The sequence below is a fragment of the Rattus norvegicus genome, chromosome 17 (assembly GCF_036323735.1).
Source record: "Rattus norvegicus strain BN/NHsdMcwi chromosome 17, GRCr8, whole genome shotgun sequence".
Lineage (NCBI taxonomy): Eukaryota > Metazoa > Chordata > Mammalia > Rodentia > Muridae > Rattus > Rattus norvegicus.
The window spans coordinates 59,531,952-59,548,022 of NC_086035.1; the positions used below are offsets into that span (position 1 = coordinate 59,531,952).

A 16,071-nucleotide genomic window follows, 5' to 3' on the forward strand; every position below is an offset into this window, starting at 1 on the left:
GGTTGGGTTACCTCACTCAGGATGATATTTACTATTTCCATTCATTTGCCTAAGAATTTCATGAAGTCATTGTTTTTAATAGCTGAGTAATACTCCATTGTGTAAATGTACCACTTTTTTTGTATCCATTCCTCTGTTGAGGGACATCTGGGTTCTTTCCAGTTTCTGGCTTTTAATGCCTCTCCTCTTTCAGTGGATTTGTCTGCAGTGTTCAGGAGAATCTAGGTTGTGGTACAGCTGTATTTGTTTATGAGGTTGGTGGTTGAGTATTTTGTGCAGCCATAGTCACTATCCAGGTGTTAGCCCCCTCTGCACGAGACTACAAAAACAGATACTTGTTAAGTCTTTTTTTATTTTATTTTTTTATTAGATATATTTCTTTATATACATTTCAAATGTTATTCCCTTTCCCGGTTTCCTGTTCATAAGCCCCCCCTTACCCCCTCCCAATCTCCCATACGGGTATTCCCCCTATTCACCTCTTTACCGCTCCCCCCGACATTCCCCTGCACTGGGGGTCTAACCTTGGCAGGACCAAGGGCTTCCCCTTCCCCTGGTGCCCCAACAAGGTTATTCTCTGCTACATATGCAGTTGGAGCCCTGGGTCAGTCCATGTATAGTGTTTGGATAGTGGTTTAGTCCCTGGAAGCTCTGGTTGGTAAGCATTGTTGTTCTTATGGGGGTTGTAAGCCCCTTCAGCTCTTTCAATCCTTCCTCTAATTCCCTCAAAGGGGGTCCTGTTCTCAGTTCAGTGGTTTGCTGCTAGCATTGACCTCTGTATTGGACATGATCTGGATGTGTCTCTCAGGAGAGGTCTAAATCTGGTCCCTTTCAGCATGCACTTTTTAGCTTCATCAATCTTATCTAGTTTTGGTGACTGTATATTTATGGGCCACATGTGGGGCAGACTCTGAATGGCCATTCCTTCAGCCTCTGCTCTAAGCTTTGCTTCCATATCCCCTCCTATGGATATTTTTGTTCCCCCTTTTAAGAAGGACTGGGAGCATCCACATTTTGGTCATCCTTCTTCTTGAGCTTCCTGTGGTCTGTGGATTGTATCTTGGGTAATTCAAGCTTTTGGGCTAATATCCACTTATCAATGAGTGCATACCACGTGCGTTTTTCTGTGATTGGGTTACCTCATTCAGGATGATATTTTCTTGTTAAGTCTTGATTGGTTTAGGGAGCAAAGGGACACAGATAAGCCAGTGTATGTTAATGTGTTAGAATTAATTAAAAGGAAGACGGAAGAAAAGGTGGACAATGTCACAGTGACTGCAGTGACTGGTCTCAGGTCAAGTTAGATAGGAAGTAGAGGAGAGGATGCAGAGAGGAATGGGAGTAATCAAGGCAGAGGGAAAGTGGGCTGAATATAGAGTTAACTGAAGACTATACCAAGAGGGTAAAGAATGTACCCTCTCTATATACTATGATACAGGAATAAAGTAAAAAGTATAATAAATTACAATTTAAAATAATGTAATAAAGGCATAGTATAAACCAGGTCAGCCTCTAAACTTTGGGAGTAAGAAGAAAAGGCATAGAAAAAGAGTAAAGGAAAAAATGAAAAAGAACACACACACACACACACACACACACACACATAAACATACACACATACACACATGAGCACATGAGCATATGCATACACAGAGGGTCAGGAGACATGAACAGGAGAGGACAGTGTTTGCTTGCTACAACCGACTGTACCATCCTGGTAAGACATGGCTGTAGGGGAGGGCGGAGAGCTGAGTGGAGACATGAGATATCTGGGCCCCTGGCAGCTAAGAGGGTAACAAGAGCTGTGCTGAGGAAGGAGAGCTGGGCGGAGACACGAGGAAAGGGAATCAGAAGCCTGAATAGTTTTCCTCTCCTTGGTGAACCTGCTGCTTCACTGTGTTTTCTGTCTGGTCCTGGACTGGGCTTTTTCCCAGTCCTGTTCTCTTGTGGGATCCCAGTTCTTGTTCTTGTATGTGGGGTTTTCTTGATTGCCCTATGGACTGTGGATAGTTGAGGCAGACTCCACTCAGCCACCAATGCTGCATGCCCACAGGCCTGCCTGGCTATCTGGTACCCAAAGCACTGTGTAGAGCTCTGTGGTGCTGATGGTGTCCCTGACAGCAGGAATCCTACTGTGGTATTCCTAGTCGAATATCCATTTAAGTTTCCTGGTAGGAATCTGGACTCATTGATCACACTTATAGTGGTAAGAGCAGTCCAGTGGGAGGGCAAGTTTAGGGCCCAGGGGATAGAAGGGTTTGTTGGGGCCAAGATGGAAAAGTAACTTGTGGAGTGATAGGAAACTCCCTTTCACTGTGTTTTCCAAAATCATCATCAGACAATTGTTCCTGTGTAGATTCTTGTCTTCTATCTTACCTGGAAGTCTTCAAGATTTTTTCTTTTAATCATTAAAGCATTTTGCTAAATACAAGTGTATTAGTCAGAGTTCTTTAAAGGAATACAACTGAGTGAATATATATGCACATGAACGTGCATGCACAATCACATTCACACACACAGAGGGCATGTGTTCACACACACACACACACACACACACACACACGATTTAATAGATTGGTCTACAAGCTGTAGTCTGCATAGTTCAGTAATAGCAGTCTTGTATTGGAGAGGCTGAGAATCCGATATCTGCTCAGTCCATGAGACTGGATGGCTTAGCAGCCTGAGTCTGGCACTTGAGGATTCCTGGAGAGCTGCTGGCCTTTAGTCTATGTTGGAAGCCTGAAGAAATTGGTTCTAATATTGATGAAGAGTTGCTGCAACAAGTTAGATGAATTTGCCAGCAAGAGTGAGGGAAAGCAGGCAAAAAGAGAAGTTTCTGTCTTCCATGTCCTACAGTCTGGGCTGCATCAGAAAGTTCCACCTACATTTAGAGTGGGTGGGTGGACTTTCTGCTTTAAATGGTTTGATCAAGAAAGACCAGGCTGGCCTAGAACTCTCTGGATCCTTCTGCCTCTGCCTCCCAAGTATTGGGAATAAAAGCATGTACCACCACTTCTGGCTCAGGTAGTCTTAACTTTTACTGATTGTATGTATTTAGTAGTACAGCATGATATTTGAATATGTTCATATGCAATAGGATTATTATAATTATCAAGTATGCCTTTATCTTCCAGAGTAACCCTTTAAAAATGTAAATCTTTACAGGCACATTAAAAAAATCAAAGCAGATTCCTTCCACAGGCCATAGCTTTACCTGTTAAGCCACATATTGTTAATCTGTCCTATACTGTTCGATGGTTCAAAGTTTCCATTGTTGTCTTTTGAGACAAGGTTCACTCTGTAGATGAGGCTGGGCTAGAACTCACAGTCTGGCCTTAAACTCACAATCCTCCTGCTTCAGCTTTGTATGTGCTAGCATTATGGACATATGCTTCCATACCTTGCTGTGTGTCTTGAGACTGACCCTAAGCCTATAATTGTGTGCCGTCTGAATCCTGTGACAGCTTCAGAGTTAATGCACCATTTTACTCTGGTACCACCATTCTCTGAGATGCAAGTCATGCAGGAATCCTGTAGTCATTTTGGGGAACAGGAGATATACTCCACATTAACTTTTTTCCATCTGTGCAGGACTTGCAAGTGTCCAGAGCAGTCATGTTCAAATCATGAGGGGGAGATGCGGTGGAAGACATCTTCAATGGTGGCTCTTGTAGGGCCCCACCCCGAGTGCCCTCAAGTGCCATATCTAACAGGCAGCAGCATGGAGCCACAAGGAAATGTGCCCCAGCCCTCCCAATGCCCAGGAGCTAGCTGTGAATTCATGGAAAATGCTAGGGGCTGCGTGAGTTGTATAATCATATTTTCTTTGGGTTTTAACTTCTTGATATTACTCAGTGCTTAATTTGGGTGAACTCCTGAGTTACTTCGTTGACTTATGCTTTGGTAGAAGGTCACAGTAATGCACATAAGGAAAAGAGAATTAAAAACAGTAAAAACATGAATCCTAAAGTATTTTAAGAAAGATGTGCAAGTGTTTTTGCTTGAAAAAGTAACCTTCTACTAACTTCTTCCTGAAGTCTGAAGATACGGAGAAAGTGAGGCATAAACTGATAAGCTCAGTGCGTTCTTTACTCTGTGCTTTGCATCAAGAAACCAGGAGGACTAAAGAGCTACAAAAAGAGCTTGCCAAGTAAGTCTTTATTTAACCATTATTTGGCTTAATTAGAATTGAATGAAATCCTAAACACAAACTCACACCGAAAGTGCGTATTGTCATATGGACTTTAGACACTCAAAGTGCATCCTGAACAATTTTGGTTGTCAAAATATTACAGTTACTCTTCAATCATTTTTAAAACAGTAAGAATAATGCCAATTGCTCTCTTCTTCATCTACCTTGAATTTTTATTTCCATACATTTTATCATCCATGTTTACTCCCATTTAAACATGTGTATGTACAGAGTCAAAGCTAGCTAGAGGGAGAGCAGGCAACACTGGTATTTCTGGGTCTGGGTCACTTCATTCAGAATTATTATTTCCAATTTCATTCCTTTTCTTAAACATTCATTTTTTTATATCAAATTCCATTGTGAATAGGTAGCACATTTTTCTTATCCAAGTGACCACTTGATGGGTATGTAGGCCCTTTCTATGCTCTAGCTGTTGTGTTTAGAGCAGAAATGCACATGGGTGAGCATGTGTGTCTGTTCTAGGATATAGGGTCTTTGGGGACTATGTGTAGCTGGAGCATATTCTAGTTCCAATGTTTTGGATCTGATGTCCATCTTGATTTCCTTAGTGCTGTACAAGTTTGTACAAGTTTGCACTCTCACCAGCAGTGAAGGAGTGGTTTCTTCCTCACATCCATGCCAGAATTTATTACCTTTTTGCCTTTTAAAAAATGTTAGCTATTCTGACCTACGTAAGATGAAATCTCGCAGTAGTTTTGATGTGTATTTCCCTGATAGCTAAGGATACTTAACATGTAAGAGATAGTTCTCAGCCATTTGCATTTCTTTGAAATCTCTCTGTTAGTTCTGTCTTGGTTGCTGTTCTATTGCTGTGAGGAGGCATCACGTACAAGGGAAGCATTTCATTGGGGCTTCCTTATTGTCTCAGTCCATTATTATTATGCTGCTGGAGCATCAGCTAAGAGCTTCATATTGATCTGAAGGCAGAGGGGAGGAGGAAGGGAGAGAGAGAGGGAGGGAAAGACAGACGAACAGCCTGGGTCTGGCATGGGCTTTGCAGACCCCCACATGGCCGTTGTTATATTTATTTGCTGAATGCTTGGTTTATTTGCTGAGTGTAATCAATGGTCTCCTCCCACTTAACCTCTTGTGCATGGTCTTTATTTCATGCATTAGTCACTATTGTGTAAGTAAAGACATGGATTTTTAAAAAATGGCCATGATTCTTCACTTATTCTTTGTGGGTTTCCTTCCTCTCAAACCTTTTTTTTTTTTGTCTTACTTTCCCTCTCTATAGCAATTTCAAAGACTTTTTCTATTTGTTTTCAACTATGAATGTTCTTGAGGCCTGTGTTTTGTGCTGGCACTGTGATCAGAATGTGGCTTATAAACCTGGCTTCTAGCACCGAGCTGCGTCTTCTAATCTCCCTGATGTGTTTTCATGTATATTGTCTTCTTTTGCTAGAATGTATTCTGTAGTTACCAAGGCATAGTTTTATAGATATTTTGAAAACATTATATAGAACTATTCCTAGCTTCTTTGCCTCGGCTACTAACTTCTGGATTATAGCTAATATTTAATATTAAGTTAAAGTATATGTTAACATGCTGAAATTGATACTAATCATTATAGAATTTCATATATAGTTATAATATCAACCATTTGTCTGCCATGCATATCAATTGTTCTGGCTAGTCTTCATACATGAACCTTACACAAGCTAAGAGGATTGAAGCTCAATTGAAAAAAAAATGCTATTATAAGATCCAGTTGTAGCAGATAAGCCTGCAGGGCATTTTCTTAATTAGTGATTGATGAGAGAGGACCCAGGTCATTGTGGGTGGTGCCATCCTTGAGCTGGTAATCCTGTGTTCTATAGAAAGCAGACTGAGCAAGCCGGGAGGAGCAAGCCAGTAAGAGAACCTGCTCATGGCCTCTTCATCAGCTTCTGCCTCCAGGTTCCTGCCCTGTTTGAGTTCCTGTCTTGTCTTCCCTGATGGACAGTGATTCAGGATACACATGCAAAATTAATCCTTTCCTCCCCGAGTTGCTTTTGTTCATAGTGTTTCATTACATCAGTAGCAATCCTAAGACATCAGTTATCTATGACTATAATATAAGCCTAGTGGTTTCACATAAAGTTACTGTGAGACAGGATTATGATGTACAGATGTTTCCTACATATGATAGGGTATACTAATCTTAAAAAGCTCCACCACCACCACCACCACCACCACCAACAACAACAACAACAACAGAAACCCTTTGCTTTTTTGCAGAATGAAGAAGATCTTTAACATGGCCCCCCGGGAAGGACATGGGCATGAAGGCCGAGGACATAGTTTTCATGAGGTTTCAAAAGTCAGCCGAGCCAAAATGGGTGTTCCAGTTGCCATGCTAAGACTCGAGGTGATCAAGTGGGATCAAAATCACTTAACCTTGGGAGAAATAAATTTCTGCAAACTTCCAACAGCCCATGGAGATTGAACATGACATCAAGGAAATATGGGATTGATTTCCTCATCTTAAAAGTGACTTACGGATAGATGTAAACAGCACACACCATGACAGTGCTCAGATTTGCCAGTAGGAAATCACTGGCTTATAGCCAACACGCCATGAGTGAAACCACACAAATTACAGAATCTAGTCGCTGTTGGTACATGCATAATCACACTATCCTCACCTTCTCCCTTTTTCATATTCCCCAATTTGAGGGGAAAATCTGGACACATTGGCCTCACTGTAAGAATTTACAGTAATGGGGTTGGGGATTTAGCTCAGTGGGAGACCGCTTGCCTAGGAAGCGCAAGGCCCTGGGTTCGGTCCCCAGCTCTGAAAAAAAGAACCAAAAAAAAAAAAAAAAGAATTTACAGTAGCAGGGTGCTGTGCATAACCTTCCATGTAGCCGTAGGGTACTTTGTGGATTCTCATCAGCCCTTCTGATGGTGTTCAGTCAGCACCCTCCCGTTGTGTCCCAGGATCACCAACTTCCGTGGTTGGTTAAGTAGCTCTCTTACTGAGACTTTTACAAACCAATCTTTCCCCCTTTCCTCTTAGATCACTCAGTTTAATGGCTTCAGAGATTTATTTCCTTTCTGAGTCTGTGGTTTGGGGAAACTTTGGAGACAGCTTATCTGTTATGCCTCTCAGCTGAGGTGGGGCAGCTTGATGCCTGGGGTACGGGGTGATCTCTAGCTGCTGTGGATGCTGCTTGCTGCTCTCCTCGGCTGGGGAGGCAGCTCCGACTCGTGTACTGGAAGACTTGGTCTGCTGGAATGTCACTTGAGGTGGCAGTTGGAACCCTTTCCCCACCCCACACTGGAACCCCTGGTGTAGCTCTGTGGCTTAGTGACCTCACACGGTAGCGTGGTGCCCCGGGGCAGCATTCTGGGACAGTTTTCTAACTTATGTTGGAAGTTGCATGTAATCCCTTTATCAGACTCTGTCACCCTTCTCTGTGGGATGGCCTGCCCAAAGCTAGCACACTCTGTTCTTTGTGTGCAACAGCTTACGTCTCCTTCTCGAAAGTGCCAGTACCTGCTACTGTTCAGTTGTCAGACTTTGTGCTAACTTGAAGCAAACTTGAAACACCAGGTCGTATCAGCAGTATCAGGTCCCAGTGTGCCTGAGATCAGATGCGATTCCTAGAGAACTGCCCTTCAAAACAACTTCTCTGTGTGTGGGCACCTCAAAGCTCAGGTGGCAAAGCTGTCACCCAGACACTACATTCTCCTAACCTGTCACACAAATATTTTTTAAACTGCTTTGTTTATGATTAATCCAAGTGAACATGGATTAATCTCTTCTGCTGTTTCTTCATTTCTCCTAAGAGATGGTCTCTGGGTTTCACTGGAATTTGTGACACTATAAGAATCCACTTTTGCAAATCTTTCTGAGATAAAAAACCTCTTGCCTTGGAATGTCCAGGGCACTGTACCCAAGCAATGCCTCTAAAGCTTTTGTAACTTTATGGCTACAAAACTTCATGGGAACTACGGTACCAGTTTACACATTTCTGAAGTCTTAACACGGTCCTAGTCAAGGCTGGTCCGGCACACCACATGTTTTCAGCAATAGCCTGGATTTGACGTCATCTCAAAAGATGTTTTAGAATTCTGTGGTGATGTTACTTGTGTGGTGGTTGCAGATGGGAAGTGAGTGTTTAGAGCCAGTGTATGCTACTGTCAGCATGTGCTGGCTCCGTTAGGCTTCTTCTCCCCTTACTTCTCACGTTCGTTTCACTCCTGGCTGCCCGTAGCCGAGTCCCTGCCCTGCCAGACTTCATGATCACTTCCACTGGCCTCGAAACCCTCATCACCTCTGGTTTTTCTAGGCCTCGGGACTATCATTCTCGTAACTCGTTCTTAAGTTACACTGTTCACTATTAAATTTTTCGATTACCTTTTATACGTTTTTAGATTGTCATATTACATGAATGCTCACACAAGTGTAAACCAGAGCTGAGGTTGTGGCTGGGCGGGAGAGAGCTTCCTAGCATGTGCCATGAGCTGCTTCCAAATCACAGCGATCCACATGCACCGTACACACACCGAGGATAAATTAAAATTGTTTATAATTTTTTTAAATGTATTTTATTTTTAAAACTTATGTGTGAAAAACTAAAACAAAAAATGCTGTCATAAAATTTGGAGGCAAATTGATGGAACTAGAAAAGCATGACCTGAGGTAACCCAGATCCCGAAAGACAGACATACTGTGTACTCACTTATAAGTAGGTATTAGCTATTAAAAATAGTCAGACCCAGAAAGGCTAAATAACAAGAAAGACTGTAGGGGGTGACTCCTGGATATTCCTGGAAGAGAATTCAACTGGTGAACTGAAGGTGGGTAGAGATGTGACCAAAAGGGACCAGGTAGGGGACAGAAGGATGAATGGAAGGGCATTTGAGGGGCAATTAGGTCCCCTAGTAAAGGGAAAACTTCCAGGAATCTATGAGAGTTATACCAGTGAGGATTCCTAGTAATGGAGGATGGAGAACCTGAACCAGCCATCTCCTAGAACCAGGCAAGACTTATAGTGCTGAAACTGGAACACCACCCAGAAAAAAAAATTGACTTACAACCCTGGCCTAGCCCAATCACAAGGTATGAGAGAGACCACAGCAGACACTGTTTGGATGGACAGGAACTGGAAGTTGGATAGTCCAGAGATCTATGGCAGAACTAAACAGAACTGGCCAAACGGGGAGTGTCAATGAAATTATTGCTAATATTCTACTCTAGTCATAGACTGGACACTATCCAATTATATTTTAAAAGGCTTCATCTAGCAACTGATAGGAAAGGATGCAAAGGCCCGCAGTCAAACATTAAGCAGTGAGGAAAGAAAGGAAGGATTATAGGGGACAGATGGGTTAAGATAACACAAGAACATGGCCCACAGAACTAACTACTTAGGGCTCATAAGAGCTTAGAGAAAATGAGGTGGCTGTCACAGAACCAACATGGGCCTGTGCCAGGGCCACTGAATATGAAATGGTTGTTTAGCTTGGGATTTTTATGGGACTCTGAAGAGTGGGAGTGGGATGTCTCTTATTCTTAAGACCCTTTTCCTTTTACTGAGTTGCTTCATCCAGCCTCGGTATGAGGATTTGTGCCTAGACTTATTGCATCTTGTTATTCGGTGTTCAATTGCTATCCCTGGGAAGTTTGGTGCTTTCTGAATGGAAACACAGGACAAGTGGATCTGGGGAATTAGGGTTTGATTCCTGCAACCCACATGGTAAAAGAAAATCACTCTCATAAGTTATCCTTTGATTTAGACAAATGTGCCATGGCAGAAGCACACTACTTCTCACATATGCAAAAGAAATGTCAATAAAAAAATTAAAAGTTAAAAAAGAACTTATGTGTGTGTCTGAGTGTAGGTATGTGCATGTGAGGGATGGTGCCCACTGAGGCCAGAAGGGAGTGTTGTTTCCTCTGGAGTCAGACTTTACAGGAGTTATGAACTGCTTGACCAAGTGCTGGGGACTGAATGGTCCTCTAGGACAGCAGCAAATGCCCCTAACCACTGAGCCATCTCTCTAGTCCCCGTGAATAGAAACACTATAAGAGTTGTTACTGACTTCATATATTCAAGACTACAGAATTCTTTTTTTGAATGCATTTAAATAGTTCTCTGAGTTACTGATGCAAAATGCATATTCAACACAGCACAGGTCATTGGATCCTGATTTGATTTGATTTTACGATTTATTTTTTTATTTGGATCCTGACTTTGAATGACACACCACTTTCGTCTGTCTCAGGGAGAAGCGGCAGCTGCAGACAACTTAGTGTGTGCTCGCGAGACTCCACGTGCTTCCTTCCTAACCCAGATGGAGCTTGAAATGAAAAGGATCGAATCTGCTATCGCCGAAGTGAACACCCAGGAATGCTTGGTTAAAAAAGAGCTGGACGTAATTAAGCAGCTGTACCGAGGAGAGTTAGAACACATAGACAGCGTGTCATTGGAGCAGACCGTGTAAATGGAGGGGAGCCACGGCAGGAGGACCCTGGGCCTCACCGCGGAAGCACAGTCGCAGAGAACCCAGCTCATGATCATTGTAAACCGCTAGAGTAACGGAACAGTGTAAATCTGGAAAATATGTTGATAAATGAGCGTCCTCTAAAATGCTAGTCCAGGACAGTGTTTCTTCCTCCATTTTTCATGACATATGGCATTTCCTACTTTAATATTCTTACATAGTTGATTTAATAGATCTGATCTTTAATTTTTTATGAACGTCTCTAGATAGCGATTTGTATTATTATAAGTTAAATAATTATAGCTTAATTTGTAGAGTTCCCATAAATATTAACATCAAAAGTTTAACTGTTGGGAAGAGTATAGCTTAAACCCAAACCTTCAAGCGCTCCTGACACTCACTGTGGGCCCATTCTGGCATGGGCAATCTAACGTTCTTGTGATGTTCATTGTTACCACTAGAGGGAGTAGGCAGAGGGGCTGCCATTTGGAGTCTCTCCCAAAACGCATTGTTGGAATACAGGGAAGGACCAACAGAGGAGCTGAAGTACCAGAACTTCCAGGGTAGTTAGAATAATTCCTCGTTCAGTGTGGGCAAGAGTGTGTGGTCAACAGAAAGGGCAGCCCCACCTCGCTGTCTTGGTGAGGATGTGCAAATAGCCCTAGAACTAGTCACTACACTGGACCTCAAGTTCTTGTTGTTCAGGATGATTCCTGAGTTCCAAACACTTCTGGCCTATGAGTAGATAAACAGATAAAGAGAACTAATACTAATAATTTTCCTTGGAGAGTTTTCAAAACACCTGGAGCTTAGTTTAATAAATACAGATATTGTTGGAAATTTTCCTTTTTAGTTCTATTTAAATAGATGCTTTCTAAAGTGATGCTTTAATAATTTATACGTAATGAAATACACACTATAAACAGATTAGCATACCTTCACCTTAGAAAGTTACCTTCTCAGTACAAGTATATCTTTGTTATTATTGAGTTAGTCCTTGGACATCTTGATACCATGCATATTACTACATTCTGGTTACTCTATCTCTCTTATTTCCCTCTTGCCCCATCAAGCTCCTCTCTCCCCTACTTGCCCCTTTCTGTGTTTGTTTTGCAGTGAGGCCCCGTGGGACTCTCCTTCTGCAAACCCAGTGCAAGCATCTGCAGGTGTTGAAAGTCCACAGCCACAATGGCTGTCCTATCCAGAAGACATTTGGCAGCCTTTTTGGCTGCCTTTTCTTTCTGCCTTCTGTTTTGTGGTGTTCCCCGAGCTTTGAAGGGGAACAGCATGCTTGTCTTGCTTAGGCCTGAGCACCCCAGCATCCCTTTCTCAGCCCTGTAGGGATTAGTGTTCCCAGTGACACACCAAGGGGTCGTCTCTATACACCCTCCACAGGCCAAGGGTTCCTCCTGATATGTTCCACTCTCCTTTCACTCTGGACTGCCCCCCTCAGAAACATATATATCTCTTCAGAATGATTGTAAACTACAGAAGTTCACAGTGAATGTGTTCTGGTAAGTTTTTGTGTTAAAACATTACTCAGTGAGAAACTTCATTTGCAGCAGTTAAGAAAATGTTCATTTGGGGTTGGGGATTTAGCTCAGTGGTAGAGCGCTTGCCTAGCAACCGCAAGGCCCTGGGTTCGGTCCCCAGCTCTGAAAAAAAAGAAAAGAAAAAAAAAAAAGAAAATGTTCATTTATCTTAAAACTGAGAATAAGATACCCAGGTTTTGATGCTCACAACCTCACAGCTCTATTCAAAGCAGAAAGGTAGCAAACCTTGAGGCCTCCGTGAGGGGTGGCTCTAAATTACACTGCTCTGACAGAGCCCTGCCTTCAACTCTCTTCCACTAGAAATGTTTGTAAGAGTTTGGGGCTCAGTGGAAAATTCCTGCCAAGAGAAAACCCCAGATGATATCAACTGCAAATTCATGGCAGCTAGAGTGAGGCTAGAGACATTTCCAAGTGGGCTTAACATTTTTCCTCTGAGTTTCAACTTTCTGGTATGATTCTTAATTTTTAAAAAATATTTCTAAAAAATTATTGAAATAGTGACCTGTTTAATCAACTGTGCTTTGCTGGGTATGGTCACAATAATGGGCATTAATTACACAAGAAAACAAACTTTGTAATTTACTAAAATGGGCCATGTACCTTTTTTTTTAAATCATTTTTGTCTCTTGAACTATTTCTTTTTTTTTTCTGAGCTGGGGACCGAACCCAGGGCCTTGCGCTTGCTAGGCAAGTGCTCTACCACTGAGCTAAATCCCCAACCCCTATATCTTTTTTTAAAAATTACATATATTTCTTTACTTACATTTCAAATGTTATTCCCTTTCCTGGTTTCCTATCCATATCCCCCCCATCCTCTCCCCCTCCCCCATAGGGGTATTCCCCCATCCATGCCCTTTATTGCACCCCCCCATATTCCCCTACATTGGGGGTCCAACCTTGTCAGGACCAAGGGCTTCCCCTTCCACTGGTGCCCCAACAATTCTCTGCCACATATGCAGTTGAAGCCCTGAGTCAGTCCATGTATAGTCTTTCAGTAGTGGTTTAGTCCCTGAAAGCTCTGGTTGGTTGGCATTATTGTTCTTATGGGGTTGCAAGCTTCTTCAACTCTTTCAATCCTTCCACTAATTCCCCCTAAGGGGGTCCTGTTCTCAGTCAGTGGTTTGCTGCTAACATTGACCTCTGTATTGGACACACTCTGGATGTGTCTCTCAGGAGAGATCTATATCTGGTCCCTTTCCGCATGCATTTTTTAGCTTCATCAATCTTATCTAGTTTTGGTGGCTGTATATATATATGGGCCACATGTGGGGCAGATTCTGAATGGCCATTCCTTGAGTCACTGCTCTAAACTTTGCTTCCATATTCCCCTCCCATGGATATTTTTACCCCCTTTTAAGAAAGAGTGGGAGCATCCGCATTTTGGTCATCCTTCTTCTTGAGCTTCCTGTGGTTTGTGGATTGCATCTGAGGTAGTTCCAACTTTTGGGCTAATATTCACTTATCAATGAGTGCATACCATGTGTTTTTCTGTGATTGGGTTACCTCACTCAGGATGATATTTTCTAGTTCAATCCATTTGCCTACGAATTTCATGAAGTCATTGTTTTTGATAGCCGAGTAGTACTCCATTGTGTAGATGTACTACATTTTTTTGAAGCCATTGCTCTGTTGAAGGGCATCTGGATTCTTTACAGCTTCTGGCTATTATAAATAAGGCTGCTATGAACATAGTGGAGCATGTGTCTCTGTTGTATGTTGGAACATCTTTCGGGTATATGCTCAAGAGAGGTATAGCTGGGTCCTCAGGTAGTAGAATGCCTAATTTTCTGAGGAACCTCCAGACTGATTTCCAGAGTGGTTGTACCAGTCTGCAATCCCACCAACAATGGAGGAGTGTTCCTCTTTCTCCACATCCTCGCCAGCATCTGTTGTCCCCTGAGTTTTTGATCTTAGCCATTCTGACTGGTGTGAGGTGAAATCTCAGGGTTGTTTTGATTTGCATTTCCCTTATGACTAAGGATGTTCAACATTTCTTTAGGTGCTTTTTGGCCATTCAATAATCCTCAGCTGAGAATGTTTTGTTTCGCTCTATATTCCATTTTTTAAATAGGATTATTTGGCTCTCTGTAGTCTCACTTCTTGAGTTCTTTGTATATTTTGGATATTAGCCTTCTATCAGATGTAGGATTGGTAAAGATCTTTTCCCAATCTGTTGGTTGACATTTTGTCCTAATGACAGTGTCTTTTGCCTTACAGAAGCTGAGATGTACCTTTCTTAAGTTGATTCAATAAGTGTGCTTCAAAGTTTTGAATCTGGACTGCTTCATGCATATAGAGAAAGAACCATCAGTGGCCTCTGCAGGGAATCAAATAGGGTACAAATATAAAATGCCCCAAAGCTCCCACCAGAGAAATCAGAGACTCTGTTGTTATGATGGTTCTATCTTTATTATTTAAGGGTCCATGATTACCAAAGAATGATAGCCTGGACTCAAGTAGTATATAAACACAACTATGAAGACCCCACATGAGCTCACAGGCAGGAATTAAAGCACATTAGGGGGATTGTGGGGAGGGGGTAGGTGATCTCTATCTTAATCTGTTGGGTCATTCCAGAACCATTGCTGTGGAATGGGGGACTGGAAACTGTTGTTGAGGAAGTCTGGAAACTGCTCTTGTCCCATTGTCCTTGTCTCAGGCCAGGTGGAGGGACAGCTTCTGAGGCCTGGACTTGCCTGGACTTGCCCCATTCTTGGAAACAGAGATTTAGGCCTAGTCTCCTGAACTGCCAATTTGAAGCCTGTCATGTAAGAGGCCAAACTTACTCCATCTTGGAAACAGCCTCCATCTTAAAAGAAAAAAAAAAGAAAGAAAAGAAAAGAGGCCCAGAGAACTTGACCCACAGCTGAACCCAACTGCAACCAAGAACCAGGAAGGACCCCAGGGCTTTTCCTTGGCCACAGTTACTCCCTAGCTACTTCCTAGCAACAGTTAGTCAAGTTCAGTCTGATTGTTTCAGATGTACTTTAGACCATTTGTAATTGTATACGGTTCCACCCACCTGTCAGCATACAATAGTCATCCTATTAGACGCTGGCCATGCTGGACACTCCTCCCTCAGCCCTCCCTAGCTTGCCATTTCCTATAAAACCTCATCCCAATGAGAGTTCCGGGTTGCTGCACCAAACTGTCCATGGGTTGGCTGTGAGTAAGCCCATAGAGGCCTGGAGGGCATGGCCAATGAATTTCCCTTCCCAGACACTCATCCCTGCAAAAGGTATTTAATCTGTGGCCCACCCTGAGAAATGGGGTATGGTTTTACTCATCCACTTTCTGCCATGACAATAAACACCTTAAAACCATGGGCTATCTCTTTTCATTGGGATATGCAGTAGGGAGCCATGGAGAAGGCCTTTGCCTACAGAGCTGCTGTCTAATCTCCAGTAAAAGGACTCTCTGCGCTTCCAGCGATGGCCCCACCAAGCCAAAGACTCCCACAAGGGAATAGTTGGAGCTCTTCTTTTTTTCCCCCTCAACCCAGGCTAGATCCAGTCCCACAGGCCCTCACTCTGTTCTTAGCTCTTCTGCAGTATCTAGAGGTGCCTGGGTATCTGGGCATGGGGATCCTTGAGCCAACTATGGCTGTCCCAAGCCTCAGACTGTGCTTCCCCACCCCACTGGAATGGTGTCCTGTGGCTTCCCTATACAGCCTGACACAGTATGAGGTAAGTGCAGTCAAACTCCCCACATCCTGGCTCACCAGGAGGGAGATCCCTGTAGCAAAGTGGACATGGGACCCACAACTTTGCTGAAGTGTGATGGTGCACACTGGTTCAGAATCACACGTGGCTTTATTTCTGTGCCTGGGACTTTTATGTTTGGAAAGCACAGGTGGCACTAAGCAGAGGG

The 16,071-nt window shown here is 42.9% G+C and overlaps 1 protein-coding gene across 1 annotated transcript in view; it reads left to right on the top strand.

Moving 5' to 3' along the window:
- 4921524L21Rikl (RIKEN cDNA 4921524L21 gene like) overlaps positions 1–10,794 on the top strand; it is a 39,491-nt gene extending 28,697 nt beyond the window's left edge. The window contains exons 6-9 of the mRNA NM_001170421.1: positions 3,592–3,802; positions 4,038–4,150; positions 6,434–6,563; positions 10,430–10,794. Coding sequence (NP_001163892.1) covers positions 3,592–3,802; positions 4,038–4,150; positions 6,434–6,563; positions 10,430–10,648 — 673 coding nt within the window. The 3' untranslated portion in view covers positions 10,649–10,794. The remainder of the gene's footprint in view (positions 1–3,591; positions 3,803–4,037; positions 4,151–6,433; positions 6,564–10,429) is intronic.
- Positions 10,795–16,071: the final 5,277 nt, after the last annotated feature.